This window comes from Diuraphis noxia, unplaced genomic scaffold (assembly GCF_037042655.1).
Source record: "Diuraphis noxia isolate RWA-SAM2 unplaced genomic scaffold, SU_Dnox_SAM2 contig0004, whole genome shotgun sequence".
Taxonomy (NCBI): domain Eukaryota; kingdom Metazoa; phylum Arthropoda; class Insecta; order Hemiptera; family Aphididae; genus Diuraphis; species Diuraphis noxia.
Genome location: NW_028301714.1, coordinates 5,866,904 through 5,883,320, shown reverse-complemented (window position 1 = coordinate 5,883,320; position 16,417 = coordinate 5,866,904). Strand labels below are relative to the sequence as shown.

At 37.1% G+C, this 16,417-nt stretch overlaps 3 protein-coding genes across 3 annotated transcripts; 2 read left to right on the top strand and 1 right to left on the bottom strand.

The window, feature by feature from the left end:
* Nucleotides 1-1,621: 1,621 nt before the first annotated feature.
* Nucleotides 1,622-4,870, top strand: LOC107170184 (post-GPI attachment to proteins factor 2-like). The gene is made up of 4 exons (XM_015520243.2): nucleotides 1,622-2,408; nucleotides 3,833-4,091; nucleotides 4,170-4,382; nucleotides 4,450-4,870. The coding sequence occupies exons 1-4, from the start codon at nucleotides 2,211-2,213 to the stop codon at nucleotides 4,581-4,583; spliced, it is 804 nt and encodes a 267-aa protein (XP_015375729.1). The 5' UTR covers nucleotides 1,622-2,210; the 3' UTR covers nucleotides 4,584-4,870.
* Nucleotides 4,871-7,520: 2,650 nt separating this feature from the next.
* LOC107170182 (histone H2A) lies at nucleotides 7,521-7,958 on the bottom strand. The gene has a single exon (XM_015520232.2). The coding sequence runs from the start codon at nucleotides 7,922-7,924 to the stop codon at nucleotides 7,568-7,570; it is 357 nt and encodes a 118-aa protein (XP_015375718.2). The 5' UTR covers nucleotides 7,925-7,958; the 3' UTR covers nucleotides 7,521-7,567.
* Nucleotides 7,959-12,615: 4,657 nt separating this feature from the next.
* LOC107170179 (histone H2B) lies at nucleotides 12,616-13,209 on the top strand. Its single transcript, XM_015520228.2, has one exon. It carries the CDS (start codon nucleotides 12,774-12,776, stop codon nucleotides 13,152-13,154), a length of 381 nt encoding a protein of 126 aa, XP_015375714.2. The 5' UTR covers nucleotides 12,616-12,773; the 3' UTR covers nucleotides 13,155-13,209.
* The last annotated feature ends 3,208 nt before the right edge of the window (nucleotides 13,210-16,417 follow it).

Sequence of the window (16,417 nt, the reverse complement as noted above, 5' to 3'; positions counted from 1 at the left end):
GGATATATCGGGGGGAAGTGATCACGGGCTAGTCCCCGGGAGGTAATTTCAAATTTTAAACTCATAGCCTAACCTTTTAGAGGCGCTAATATTATGTTGTGCCTGCGGGGATGCTTAATTTGGAGATCCGTCTCTGGCGATAATATATATTATACATATACAGTGGCAGTGGCGCCCAGACAGGTTAGCAAAGAATGCAACCGTTGCATGTGTTCTCGAGGGGGGTGTGTGTGTACTACTGCAGGTTTCCCAGGGAAATTAAAAAATGTATAACATTAACACTATAGTCTATAATAATTGATTTCTCTGAATTACAGTGAATAATAAGTGAAAATATTTGTTATAAATAAAAAATTGGGCGGGTGGGTGGCTAACTTTTTTTAACCACGTGTGTTCTTAAAATACCTCTGTGCGCCACTGTACATTATACCAATAGGTTGTACACGTATCTTGTATGGTATTTCAGTATTCCATTATTGAATGGTATGGTTTTTTATCGAGGCGTCACATCCGGTAGTCATTTACCCGATCTCGCGATCTCGGTATTAATGCTATCAATCCTATTATAGACGAGAATATTAACGTATTGTTGTTAAAACATGTTAAAAAATAATAAGTTATTATTTTACTACGATTTCTTCTGTTTGGATTTTAATTTTAATTTTCATGCGTTTGTGTTCATCGAACGTCTAACCGTTTAAACATCTTTTGATGATGAATGCCGTTTGGAAGAAGAACTGTAGTCCGAAGGTAATAATATAATGTCAATGTAACGATCTGTAGGTAACGTTCGTCGTAGCCCGAGCCCTAAAAATAACTTTAAACATTTTTTCTTTTGTCGGTTTTCGATATCAGCGCGGGAAAAATATTGGCTTCTTGCCAGATAAAAAAATGTTCAGGCTAGATTTGAAGAAAAAAAAAAAAGAACGGCGGAAACCGAACGCGGAAGAGGTCGTTCGACCTCGTCCCGTAGTTCTATATTTAGAATTTCAGCGTTGTCCATATCGCAAACAAATCGAAATTCCGGAATACGCAGTGGCGTCGTAAGAAAGGTTTTTCGGACCGCGGCTGTTTCAACAACAGACGAAATCATTAACTACCGTCTGCGTGTTGCGCTCGAGGTTGTCAACGGCGACGCTGACTTGACTGTTGTTTATTATACTACAACAAAAACAACAACAACAACAACAACAGCAACGTGTGTAGTGTACACCACTGTAGTATACGTATAAGTATACGTCAATACACCGCGCGCGCACCTGCGGCCCATCAGTGGTTTCGCACTTTTGCGAACAAAACCAAGCGCGCGCGCGATCGTTATTATACAATCGTACCTACAACACACTTGCACAGTGTCACAGTGCACCCCGGTGTTCGTGTACTACAACGCGTGTCCACACGTCCCGCGCACGCCGGGAAACACGACAATAATTATTAATATGCGCGGAGAAGGCTAAAAATACGTGGCCGCCGCCGACCTGTGTGCTAAAAACGTGTGCGACGGCGAAACGCCCGCTCGCTCGCTCGCCGGCGGTCGGCGTGCGCGCGCGCTTTAACTTTTCGCACCGTTGTTTCCGTTGCTCTAGCGCGCGCGCGCGCTCGTTCACGTTCACCGACGATTCGCTCCGTCACCGTCTCTCTCACACACTCTGTCGCACGTCGAGTGTGCGCACGCACACGCTGCCGACCGACTTGATAAAACATTATAACACATAAATCGATGGCACGCGATAAAACGCGCAAAAGTCTTCCGCTTTTGACCCGATCGCCGCAACCGTAGCGATCGCTGGGTCGCACAGTCACCGCCGTTACGTGGCCGGCAATTCCACCGTCGTCGTCATTGGACGTCACGATAGTTTGTTTTTGTTGTTGTTATTATTATATTATACTAAACGACTGTTGGCACCGTCGCTGTGGCAGACGTCATGACGGCGACGGCAACTCGATGACCACGTCGCGACTCGTCGGTGGATGACACCGGCTGAGGCAGGCACGCCGTTTGATACCAGACAGCCGGACATTGAAAAAGCAACGCGTTCTTGTTTGTCCGACTCCGTCGTCGTTATTACCGTCCTTGTCATCGCCGCTGTTCGTTCTGTGCGTGTGGCGTGTGTTTCAGCCGACAGGTGTTGTGCTCGTCGTCGCTCTACCGCGGGCCCACAGTTCTGCGCATATAGCTGGTGGTGTGTACACACGGTTCGCCGCGCGACATGACTGCAAAGGATGCCGTCGTCAAGTCCGCCGACGAATCCGAAGACAATCCGCTTGAGAACATGTTGTTGTTCTTCAACCTGAGCATACGCAAACTGGCGTTCGTCGGCGTGTCGTTGCCGCTCATCACACTGCTGACGTGCCTGGCAACCGCGTACGTCTTCCAGTACGACGACGTGCACGAAACGCATTGTCGAGTGAGTATGATAATAATATTATATTGTTGCACTCGATCCACGAGTGCGTCTCTTCGAATTGTGGTGGCGGGAGGGTGGATTCCGGATTAGATATTATTAAAGAATCGTTGGCTCCTGGGACACCAGTCACTTGGTGGGGGGCATGATGGTTTTGATCTAACTTCAAGGGTGGGGGGGGGGGGGGGGGTGCAGTTCAAAATATAAACCCCGACATATTAATTTTAATAAAATACAAATTACTATCTAGGAATTAAGACAAGACGTGTTACATTGTTAAATAATATATATTATATAACAATCGCCCAGGGAGAAGCGATCGCCCCCCTAAAAACCACCACTGTCGAGGAGGGGTCCTTTCAACTATGTACAATCATCATTATATTTCAATTTAGTTATTACTAATTTACGGCTGTAATTTCTTAATTATGTCCTTACCATATATATATATATGAATATGATGTATATGTACTTAAATAATTGTTTAATGGTTAAAGGTTTATTCTACTCATATTATACAGAATTGATTTAATTGATTTGGTAAGCGTTATTTGTACAATGATACTTTCTAACATCTAACTATAGTCGCCAGAACCATTGAAGTAACAAATTATATTTTGCACCTAACAATAATATAACGCTAATCATATGTGTTGTTCAGTTCGTTTTAGAATTTCCTATAACCAACTAAGAAAATCGTTCGATAAGAAATTGTTAGTTTACTGTGTAATTTATTGTTTTCAATGTCGTAAAAATTTGACTGCAAAACAGATATTAAAAATTAATATGACTTTCCAGTAATTTTATTTATTTTTTTGTTTTAGACAGAAAACTTATTAGAAATTTGGTATTAAATTTTTTAATTTTATTTAGATAGGTTAAGTTGGGTTAGGTTAGTGATTTATGTCTATGATTAATGTTTAAAAGTATTATTAACTTTATTGTTTAAATTTATTAAACTCTGCAGATAGTGTTATCTTAATTACTATTAATTTATATTTTATAGGTAACTTTTATTATTTATAACTTAACTTTTATTTTTATGACTTGTTTTTGATATTGTAAAATTGTATTAATTGTTTTAATAATTTTATTTCTTAATTATTGATGGGTTTAATAAATATTTATTTATTGAAGTTAATACATTTTAAATTTCAAAATTTAATATTTTTCCACTTTCAATTGTTGTTTGACTCATATATAGGTTTGCTGCATTAAAAAAAAATTCTTTTTGAATTAAAATAATATTAATTATTGTTATAAATTATATAGTTTTGTATATTTTGGTCAGGTATATTATTTTCAAAAATGACCCCCCACCAAAAAAAAAAAAAAACTATGAAGGGCCATGGATACCCCTGACCCCTGATTTACATGTTACATTGTTGTGTGGCTTACTCAACTGATGCTTTTTTTTGCCCTGTCAGGTATATAATGTGATACCGTCGATTAGTGCCATCACTGGTGTGACACCCCAGACTTACATGTGGCGGATAGCTGTCGCTTTTCATGTTGGACCGCGTATGGTAATCGCCCAGGTGTACTACAACTATTTCATCAATCAGGTGTCTAAAGCCGCTGACAAGTCAACCTGTTACATACTCATCAACCTCTGCTACTGGCTCAATCTTATTGAAATAGCTGCCATCTGTGGTGTAACCTACATATCTAACAGAGAAAACTATCGTACGTATCCGAGTTTATTTTATTAATATTTTATCTTCTGTTGTTTAACAAAAATCACCCCCGCGTTTTGTTCATTAGCCGTGCACGAGAAGATCTTCATTTTGTTCATGCTCAGCTCGTTATTGTACATGATCGTCATGATTAAGACATTCAACAAAGTGCACAAAACGATGACAGATCGTCAGCGTCTGTCGTATACCATCAAGAAAATACTTTTCACTGTTTGTATCACTTCGACGTTCACATTGATAATTTACTTTATCAAACATCGGTTCTACTGCCACGACTTAGGTACAATAACCCCATATAAAAAAATTCAATAGTCTTTGATTATTATGATTTGTCAATTTTGTTTCAGCATTCACCTGGTTTGCACTCAGCGAGTACGTCCTGGCAGTATCAAATATGGCTTTCCACTTTACTATTACACTGGACTTCCCTCATGAACAGTTGATAGTTGCTAAAAACTTTCCAACATTAAAAATGGACTGAAGTGTTCTCTATACTGAATTGAAGACTTATGACTCAAACATCTTACTTCCATACACTTTCTAACTAATTTACTTTTAAGTATAATATATTATTAAGTACACATAAATATATATATACACACACAAACACATTTGACAGCTCTTAGGTAAATGCTCATGCAATATGTGTTTAGTTTGGAAACTATATTGTTTTATATTTTTGTTGAATTTTATTTTAAACAGTTTTCAAATTGAATTTTAACTTCATATATGATTGAAATTTTACTTTATTTAATGTTAAGTTCAAAATATATATTTATTTTGCATACACATATAACTATGTATGCGTGTATGATTTAGTTTCCAATACAAACACGCACAATTACTAAAGTTTCGAATAGTTGTGTGATTTTGCTGCCAAGGATAATATGTGTGTTTAAATTTGTTTACAGTATAATCTATAATTTTATAACAAACAAATTTAGGTCACATATCATTATTTGGTAAGGTTTTTACCTTAACCAACTGAGCAATTAGTTATTATACTTGTAATATAATATGTGTTACTACAATACATTATCTGGGTGCAAAAAAAAAAAAAGTAAAAACGTTTTGTAACCAATACCAGTAGGCATTGTATATCCAATCATCTATGTATTTTGAGTAAAAACAAATCATCAATGTAATTTTAATGATTAGTTTGATGGAGTTCAAATAAACTTTATATGCCTTATTTAAATAAAGAAGGTTTATTATTATAAAGTCAATTATGGCTGCTTTTATGTTTTTTAAATCATTATTTTGTATTATATACACAACACAAGTATGTGATTAATTGATATAATATTATTTGTAAAGGAAAAGACTTCTTTTATACTGCACCTGAATTAGACTTCCATGAAGCTTGAATTATTTGTTTATTAATATGAAGTCAAGTTTCTTTAAAACTATATTTTGTTAATAATTATTTTTATTATCACTTGCTGGATCCTAAGAGCGTCATTTTTCTCTTTGTATGTATTACCAATGTTTCTACGAAAAAGGGTTAATCATTAGCTGTATGACATATGTAGTACTAAGTACCTAGTACTTATTTTGTTTTGTGGTAATTATGATGTTGAAAAATATTGTTATTATAAAATGTAATATTATTTGTTTTTTGGAGGTGCTCAGTTGCTTCATTGCCCGGGAACTTATATATTTGATGTTTTTTTAAAATTCTTCCAGTGATCTAGAAATTAAGCTTTCTGTACCATTATTTACTTATTGCTTCCTTAACTTTACCAAATTCTCCGATTTTCAACAATGCATTTACATTATAAAACAGAGTTATTATTATTATCATTACATTATATTAATACCTAGTCAGATTATTCACATAGTTTCTAGTCAATTGGTTACTACCTGTTTAGTTATAACAATAATAGTCTATAAGCAGAAATTTACGTTTGTATCCCCGTACTAGTTTTGTAAACCACTTTGTTTTCTAGTTTTAATTTTTTTGAATGTACGATTTTATTGTTGTTTTTTGTTTCAAATTTTAATAAATACATTAACATATTAGGGTAATTATTAAGTCGTTGTTTAAGTCATAAACATGGACAGTTTGTTATAAATTATTGCACTACATATTAGTGGAAATGGATAAATGTTATAACTTATACATTATTTTAATATGATTTGTGTGAATTATGAAATTAATTGTATCAACCAATTATAATTTCAATAAAAAAGAGTATAAAAAAATGTTTTTATTTTAATGTTTTTGAAAAAGTTTAATGTCTGTAAAAAAAAGTAAGTTGTGATTTTAATAACTATATCAACGTCAAAGATTGGCATTAGATAAAGAATTTTCAACATTCATGGAATTTTGTCAAATATAAGATATTAAATCCATAAGTAACATAATCATACACAGTCAGGCTATCTTCATAACATGGTCATGTAAGATTCACCTTGTGGTACACTTACGATACTCACAGTCAAATTCATAAGTCTTGACAAAATACAATGAATTGGTATCCAAATATCAACGACATTTAGATACTTTATAAGTAATCCTTGCGGCTTGCCCTTTCTCACATCTATATGGCAGTATACTTGATAAATACATTCATAAAATTATTTATTAAAACTACAACTGTAGTGACTATCAATAAGTATCATTAATAATGTCTATTTGATAAAAAAAAAAAGTATTACCATGAATGAAAGAAAAAAAAGTATCAATGATGAATTTAGTTATTTAATATTAATACTAATTTTTTCTATTTACCTACTGATTCACTGTAGTCGCTATATGTTTGTAGTGATGAAGATATTTAATTAATTAATTTTTCTTAAAATAATTAGTTAGGTAACATAATTTAACTAAGTAAGAGTTATGTTTGAATATTATATGATAGGCATGAAACTCAATTTGAGTGTAGCAATTAATATTGAAAAATTATTTTAAGTAAAAAAAGGTAATATTATACTAATTTAGTAGTACTAATAAAAGTATAAAGTTTGTTTATAAATGTAAGTAAAACACAAAATATCAATTCAAAAAGTAGTATGAGGTATCTATCTTAAAAACTTATTTTTCACAGTTTGTGTGTGAATGTACTTAATTTCTAGTACATAATTTAAGTCTTTCGAAATTCAAAGCAAAATAAAACTAATTAATACATGTTGTACTTGAAAGTTGAAAATAAGATTTGACTATTTGGCTCGGAAATACCTACAACTCGATTGGAAAAATTTGGCAGGCCTTTTTAATGAGGGTATGATATATATTTTTAATACTGGTGTTGTGAGTTTGTGACATAATTTAACCACCGAGCCGATTTTCTTGGTTGATGAGATTTGTACGATAATTAAATCATTTAATATTAGTGTAAAATGATTAACTTAAAATGCTCGGTTTACATCGTTTGGGAAATGTTGCTTAATATTATAAATACATTGATTTGGTGGCCCTAAAAAGGGCCTTTTTAATTTTAGGAACAGGGTTGGGTAGGAAATTTAGACTTTCTTTTCGGTTTTCTTGGGTAAAAGAACAGCTTGGATGTTGGGCAACACACCTCCTTGGGCGATAGTCACTCCGGACAATAATTTGTTCAGTTCCTCGTCGTTTCTGATGGCCAATTGCAAATGTCTGGGGATGATACGAGATTTCTTGTTGTCACGCGCGGCGTTGCCGGCCAACTCTAAAACTTCGGCTGCCAGGTATACCGGTGCTCCGGCTCCGACACGTTCGGCGTAGTTTCCTTTTCTCAACAAACGATGGATACGACCGACCGGGAACTGGAGTCCGGCACGGGACGACCTGGTCTTGGATTTTCCTCCTTTTGCTTTTCCTGCTTTACCGCGTCCGCTCATGTTTGACTGTTCGATAGACTGCTTGATACTAACTGTGAAGATTCAATGATGTCGAACACACACTGTCCGCTCCTTTTATAGACAAAATTGATTAACAATTCTATGGTTGGTCAAGTGATTCATACTATGACGAACAAAAATGACACCGTTTAATCAACAATGATTGCGGAACTATGTTGTTTTTAATCGGCATAAACATAAAATATACTAGTTGAAAATATACTATATTCAGTTGAAACAAATCAACAAAACACCCTGTTTATATTGCCACAACTTAAGTATTTTCGCCAATACACAAACAGCATTTCACAAAGGTTTGATAATAAAAGCCACCAAATGTCCTATTTTTATATCATTATCTCTTCATTCATCATCATACAACCAGGCAACACTCAACGTTCAACATTCGAAGCAGCAACAAGTACATCAATCCAGTACTCCCGGCTCTTCGTTGAACGCAACCACCACCTCAACAGGCAACAGCGCCAATAAAACAGTCGTTTTTACGACTCTCCGACAGGCAACAGCGCCATCAACAGGGCAACAGCGCCCAGGTTGTCCAAGCCAACCAAAACAGTCGTTTTAACGACTCAACAGGGCACCAGCGCCCACGCCGTCGAGGCATCAGCGCCTGAAGTTCAAGTAATCCGTCGCGAAAGCGCCGGCACTCTCCTTCCGCCAACTGTCGTGGGGCCGCGCCCTCACACTGCCGCAGAACTTCCCTACCCAACAAACTCATCGCCCCCTCCCCCCCCAATAAAACGTTCTTTTCAGAACGACAGGACTTTCACTACCCCTTTAAGCATGACCGGCAACAAGCCGCGGAAGCGTAAAGGTGGTAGCTCCACCTATCACCCACCTCAGGCCCAAAAGCTCCCCCGCCAGCGTTCCTCTCCACCGTCACCATCACCATCTAAAACTTCCAACTCCGAAACTTTAGACTCCCTTTCTGACTCCAGCTACACTTCTTCCATACGTTCTGACACCCCTCCAACCATTACTCCAGCCACTACCATCCCAACAACCACTCAACCTCCGACTGCTCAACCAAAGATCCGACCTCCTCCCATTATCCTAAGCTCTAGTTCCTGGCGCAAGATTGCGCCCACAATCTACAAGCTCCCTAATCTGACCCCTTCCTTACTGACAGCTAAATCCTCGTCAAACGGACAAATTATTGTACAAACTTCCGAACCAAATCAATTCCGACTCATCCAATCAACCCTTAAAGGTAATAACATCGACTTTCACACATTCAGTCTTCCCGAAGATCGCACCCTCAAGGTTGTTTTAAAGGGCATTCCCATTGACATTTCCACCGACGAACTCACCAGTGAACTGAAGTCCCTAAACTTCTCCGTCAAATTCGTACGCCGTTTTGGTACCCCTGAAAAGCCCATGCCAATCTGCGCAGTATACCTAGCTGCCGACCCGAACGCCAAAGAAATATACCAACTCACCAACCTATTCTTCTTAACCATCTCCGTAGAACCCCTCAAACCTTCCGGCCCCGCCCAGTGCTTCGCATGCCAACGTTTTGGTCACGGTTCCCGCAACTGTGGCCACCAACCGAGGTGTGTAAAATGCGCTGGAAACCACACGGCAATTTCCTGCCCCAAAACTCCGGAACAACCTCCCAAGTGTTGTAACTGCGGTGGTTCGCACACGGCAAACTTCCGGGGCTGCCCACACTATCTCGCCCAACAACAGGTAGAATCCAAACCTTCTTCCCATAACACTCCAAAGCCCACAACCCACTACCCTGCTACACCTAAACCCCAACCTCTTACACTCTCTATTCCTCCTCCTACACTCCCTACCCCACCCCCCTCAAAACAACCAATTCAAACCCCAACCTATGCTGCAGTAACCACAGGTACAACTCCCTCCCCATCGTCTCCTCTAATCAACATACATTCGATTCTCTCCCTACTCACTAACCTTCTGACTGCTCTTTCAAACAACCAAGATCCAAAAACCCTAATTGAATCCACCATCAGATCCTTCCTATCCATTCTCGCCCCGCAATGAATAATTTGAAAATTCTCTTTTGGAACTCCAATGGTATAAGACACAAACTCAACGAACTTCACTCCTTAGCCCTCCAACTGAAATCTGACATTATCTTACTTAACGAAACTCACCTATCCCCGACTATCAAACTTCACTTTCCCAACTACTTTACCTATAGAAACGACCTACCCCCTGTTCGCGGCTCGCCTGCTCACGGAGGTACGGCAGTTCTCATTCACCGACGCATTGTACACCAGCCCGTGACACTGAACACTTCTATACAATCTTCTTCCGTCCTCATCAAACTAAACGACCACGAGGTACTTGTCTCAGCGGTATACAAGCCACCCGGCGCCACACTCACACCCACTGACCTAGACCTACTGACACAGAGTGCGGAATGGCAAATCTCGGCAGGCGACTTCAACTCCAAACACCCCCTGTGGCACAGCCACTCGACAAACGCGGCCGGCCGTGTCCTCTTTGACCACGTGCAACATTCTGACTACTCCATCACAGCACCCTCATCCCCAACACACTTTCCAACCAACGCCAGGTACAGACCTGACATACTTGACATCGCTCTTATTCGACTACCTTACGCAACCCAAATCTTCAACCTTAACGAACTTTCCTCAGACCATAACCCTATCCTTCTTGAGACCCTATGTACTCCTATATCCTCATCCCCCCCAACATCTAACCGCTTCATTAACTGGACTAAATACAAAACAATCCTTACAAACCTACCAAACTTAAACAGGCAACCGACCAATAACAGTCAGTCAATCGATTTGGCAATCGAAAACCTGACAAATAACATTAAACACGCAATCGAAGCTAGCGTATTTACTCCAAAAACTAAGAACTCCGCATTCATACTACCCGACTACATCAAAAACGAAATAACAGAGAAAAACAGACTTCGCCGTGAATGGCAACGTAACCGCAACCCGACCACCAAACGTATACTCAACGCCAAAACTTCACTTATCCGTACCTTACTTGAAACTCACAAAACCGACAAATGGGACCTTTTCCTTAACTCACTAGACATCCACGACGGTTCCATTTATAAACTTAACAAGTGCCTCCTCCACAAACGCCCAGCTTCCCACCCACTGATCGGCCCCAACGGCCTAATTTTCTCGTCCACGGATCGTGCTGAACTAATAGCCGATTCACTCGAAAATCAATTCCAAACCAACCCTGGTCCTGACATTCCCGAAGTAATGAACTACTACCACTCACTACGAAACCTCAACATCACTAAATCCAACCTATTCACCACCCCGGGCAAAATTCAAAAAATCATTAGCGATCTTCGCATAAAGAAAGCCCCCGGTGACGACCTCATCACCAATACTGCTCTTAAATTCCTACCTAACAATATCATACTATCCCTAACAAAAATCATCAACTGCTCCTTCAGAATCTGCTACTTTCCCACTGCCTGGAAAAAAGCAGTCATAATTTCTATCCCCAAACCAGGCAAAGATCACAAACTACCCGAAAGCTATCGTCCCATTGCACTTCTCTCCTCCCTATCCAAAATCTATGAACGTCTCATCCTCGCCCACCTCCAACTCAACCTACGAGACAAAATCCGCCCCGAGCAATTTGCCTTTAGACCCGAACACTCTACTACTCTACAACTTACGAAACTTACACACCAACTTAGCCAGAACTTTAACAATAACGTAAACACCGCTTCTATCCTTCTTGACGTGGAGAAAGCCTTCGACCGTGTCTGGCATGAAGGTCTCCTTTACAAACTTTCCCAACTCAACATTCCGACTGAAATCGTAAAAATCATCGAATCCTTTCTTTCCGATCGCACCTTCATCACAAAAATCGATGACTCATTCTCGTCCCCCAGAAACATCCTCGCAGGTGTCCCTCAGGGATCCTGCCTCTCCCCGACTCTATACTTGACCTACATCAATGACATTCCAACTTCTCCTAAAGCCCACCTCTCACTTTTTGCAGATGATACTATGTTCTTCACCTTCGACAAAAATCCGAAACGTGCGGCCATCCAACTTCAACATCAACTAAACCTTGCTTCCAGATGGTTTCACCGCTGGCGCATAAAAGTTAACCCAACCAAAACCGTAGGCATTATTTTCGGTCGATCTAATACTACTCACATACCACCACTACTACTTGACAACCACACTATTAACTGGTCCGGACAAGCCAAATACCTCGGCGTTACAATAGGGCGCAAACTCAACTTCGGAAAACACGTCCAAAACATTATTAAAAAAGCTACCCGCACCCGCGGAATACTCTATCCCATACTCAACCGTACATGCCCCATCCCACTTACTACCAAACTCAAAATACTTAAACTATACGTATCTCCCATTCTTACTTACGCTGGCCCCTCGTGGGCCCCTTTCATTGGTCCTTCACTATGGAGGCGTATCGAGTCCGTCCAAAACATAGGCTTACGAACAATAACGGGCATGCCCTCTATTGTCAAAAATTCGGTTCTTCTCAAATCTGCAAACTTTAAAACCATTCAATCATCTATTCAGTCCCAGTCCAGACTTATGTTCTACAAAAATTCCTTCTCAGATCATGATCATATCCGCCTTCTAGGTAAATCTCACTCCCCCCCAACTACCAAAAAACAACTTAAACCTTACCCACTAACTTGGACTAACCATTAATAAAACTTCCCTAAACTCTCCACCCACTAGTAGAGGCGAAAGCCTGGTATAGTAAACGGCATAGCCATCCCCCCAATGCAAAGCAAAAGCAGGTTTTTATATCATTCTACCGTCAACATTACACCTGTCTACAACTACACACTCAGCAATTATTCGAAATGGCACCAGGAGGAAAATCTGCGGGTAAAGCGATGAAGAAGTCTGCCGGCAAGGCGCAAAAGAACATCGCCAAGTCCGACAAGAAACGCAAGCCAAAGAGGAAAGAGTCGTACGCCATCTACATTTACAAAGTGTTGAAACAAGTGCATCCCGATACCGGTGTCTCGTCGAAAGCCATGAGCATCATGAACAGTTTCGTCAACGATCTGTTCGAGCGCATCGCCGCCGAATCTAGTCGCCTGGCCCACTACAACAAGCGTTCGACCATTACTAGCCGGGAAATTCAGACCGCCGTCCGCCTCTTGTTGCCCGGTGAATTGGCCAAACACGCCGTCAGTGAAGGAACTAAGGCTGTTACCAAGTACACCAGCTCCAAGTAGATCGACAGTTCGATAAAAATCTAACACCTAAAACGGCCCTTTTCAGGGCCACCAATTTTCATTCAATTTTTTTTATAAATTCATATTTCATACACTTGTGGAGTTGTTAATAACTAACTATTATTTATAATTTAATATTATTAGAATGTTGTATAAAAACTATTCACTATAATTTTATTATAACACCTAATTTAACAATTATTAATAGTTAAGTCAAATACTGAATTTCATATTAATATACTAATACGAAGACCGCCCAATTTTGAAAAGCTAATCTCGCTAAAAATTAACAAAAATGATAATTCGAACGATAAAATTAAAAAAAAAATAACCTAATTAATTAAGTACACTTTAAATATGGTTGCCATTTGAAAATCAAAAGTTGATAGTGGCTTCACTATAAATGGGTGAAAAAAATAAAAATTTCATACAGTTTGAGAAAAGCAAGAAACAAAATATACTGAAAAAAAAAATGATAAAAGTCAATACTTCACAAAATGATGAGTGTTTAAGGATAAAAGAATCACCCTATATAATTATACATAAAAGGGCGCTACATTTTTCTTAGCCCCGGGCGTTAAATGCTCTAGATCTGGCACGCTGCAAATAGCCAAATATTTTTGGGGGACTATTACACATTTTACTATATTTCGTCCTTTTCGTTTTTAGTGCATATAATTCCGGGCCTTAATTTAATATAAATTTAAAAAAGCCTGGTCAAGTGGGTACCTCTCTGCTGTACATAGATGCTGCGTGGATCAATATAATTATTCCATATAGGAGTGTTAAATTTTAATCTAATAATAGCAGTGGCGTATCTAGGATTCATTTTACAGGGGTGTTTTAATACTTAATAGTGTCACGGAAAGTGGGGGAGGAACCCTAACACCCATAATACATCAACACAAATCATAGGTATATTGATATAAATTATTATATAAGTATGTGTAAGTTGTATAAAACTTTTTTATTATAAAGCACATAAATAAAAATAAAATAAATAATACTAAAACTAAGACAACTAATACAACATAGTACATACGGCCGGGCCGATGGTGGGGGCACCACTGAATGATAGGTACCTATCATAATTGTACACGAAAAGCGATCCTGAATGGAGATGATTTGCCAGCCTAGGATATAATTTCAAGTGAGAATTTTAAGATTTCAAGAAATCTGAATAGGTACACCAAAATTTGAGTTTATACCTAATTATTGTAAGCAATGTACGCCAAACTTATGGAAAATCTTATATTAAATTTTCAACTTTTAGCCACATAATGTCTCTAAATTATATATTATGTTCTATCGATATGGTTGTGATTGTGAATTTTTATGTTATTAATTATTATATGTCGAATTATTTATATATATATTTTTTTTTAAATGTTTACTATTAATTATTATTTAATATATTAAAAATTGTAATGAATTTTAATTTTAATTTAGTATACTGATTTGTTTTTTTGTAAATGGAGTTAACTCCGTATGAAATAAATAAATAAATATAATAGTGCTTATTCAAAATTGTTTATGAATTATACCTACAAAATAATTTGCAAATATTTATGATTTTGACGAATTGTTGTCAATATTTGAACTTATGCTAATAAAATAAAATTGTACATAATATGACGTATTCTTATAATTTTTGAGTCAGTATAAGGCTAACTTATGAGGAACTTTGTATTAAATGTTCAAATATTTTGACTTGGCCGAAAAAATTTTATCGATATTTATAAACAAAATCTAATATTTCAAATGCCTAATAAAATCCTTAAAACAAGCGAAATATTTAGAAAATTAAATTGTGTAAAGAAAATTCCAATTTATAGAACTGGTGAAATTTTCATGTATCTACGACTTATACATTATGAATAGGTAGGTACCTAACAACAAATATTGAAAATCGTTATTGTTACGCAATTTCATAAAAATTTGAAACTCAAATGCTTAAAATTTTTCCTATACCGTTCTTCGAGTTTTCTCTACAGCTACTTGAAGGAAAACATACGGAAAACTTAGTGTTGAATTTTTTAATCTTAAATATAAACACAATTTTTTATGATTTTTCAACTACAAAATTACTTGCAGTTTCGATATATTTCAAAAATTAGAACTATAAGCACTTATAAAAAAAATTTCTGTTCTATAATAATTTCTGTTATCTATAATCACGGTAGATTATAATCTACCGTGCCTATAATATAGCTGAATATTACAAATTACAATCGTAGAGCGCGTTAGTTACTTTATCAGGGGGCATGCTTATGTCGCGATTTTTGACACTAGTTGTCCCGTATTGTCATTTATAGTATTTGGTTAAGGATAGTCGCAGAAAAACGACTAACATCATTTTGATGATTAGACGTTAGAAAAACGATTCGCCTAAAAATACTTTTTTCCATATTAAACACTCAAAAATATTATCCTATAATTTAATATAGGTATAATGGTAATTTTTGAAATCAGAGATAACACCGAGTTTACTCTAAAAATCATTGAAACGATTTTAGATTAACATTATATTTTTATCTACATATACAGAGCGTTTGTGTAGGTAACCAAAACCAATTAATGGTGTTGCACTGAGGCTGACATAATTTTTAAATTAAAACATCGTGAGTTATGAAATTAATAAAGAATTAAATACTATATACTTAGCAGAGGTATCAAACTTTTTCAGCACTTGGCTCCTTTGGGTGTTCACAATATTTTTAGTGCTCCTAAATTATCGAAAAATTGAAACTACACACGGATACAATTATATGGGAAATATGTTATATGGGCGATAATAACAGTGACTTTAGTACCAGAAATAAAACTTCAAATGGTCGAATCGTAAGGTGTATCGTTTTCATTTTCATAATGATTACAGATAATTTTTATAATAATTTATACGAGACTTAGGTATGATGTTGGTTTTCGGTGCTTTGACGCGGCTCCAAGTACTAGGTAGTTGTCACTAGGTACCTACTAGGTACTAGATAGTACTTGGTAATAGTGTACATTGTACAGTAGTGGTTTTTAACCATTCGAATAAAATATGGTTAAGGTCATATATTTCACTGAAAAATCGGACTTGGTCTAGCTATATAGCATATATTTAAGTGATAGCTGGGAGTAAGTAGGTAAGCTTGGGATTCAGAAGTTAGGCCCATGCAGGGCTCTAGTACCTACATACAAATTTTTACAATCCTGTTTTACTGTATAAAATATATTTGTTTTAAATACATAAAACTAAACGTTCTACATCAAAATAT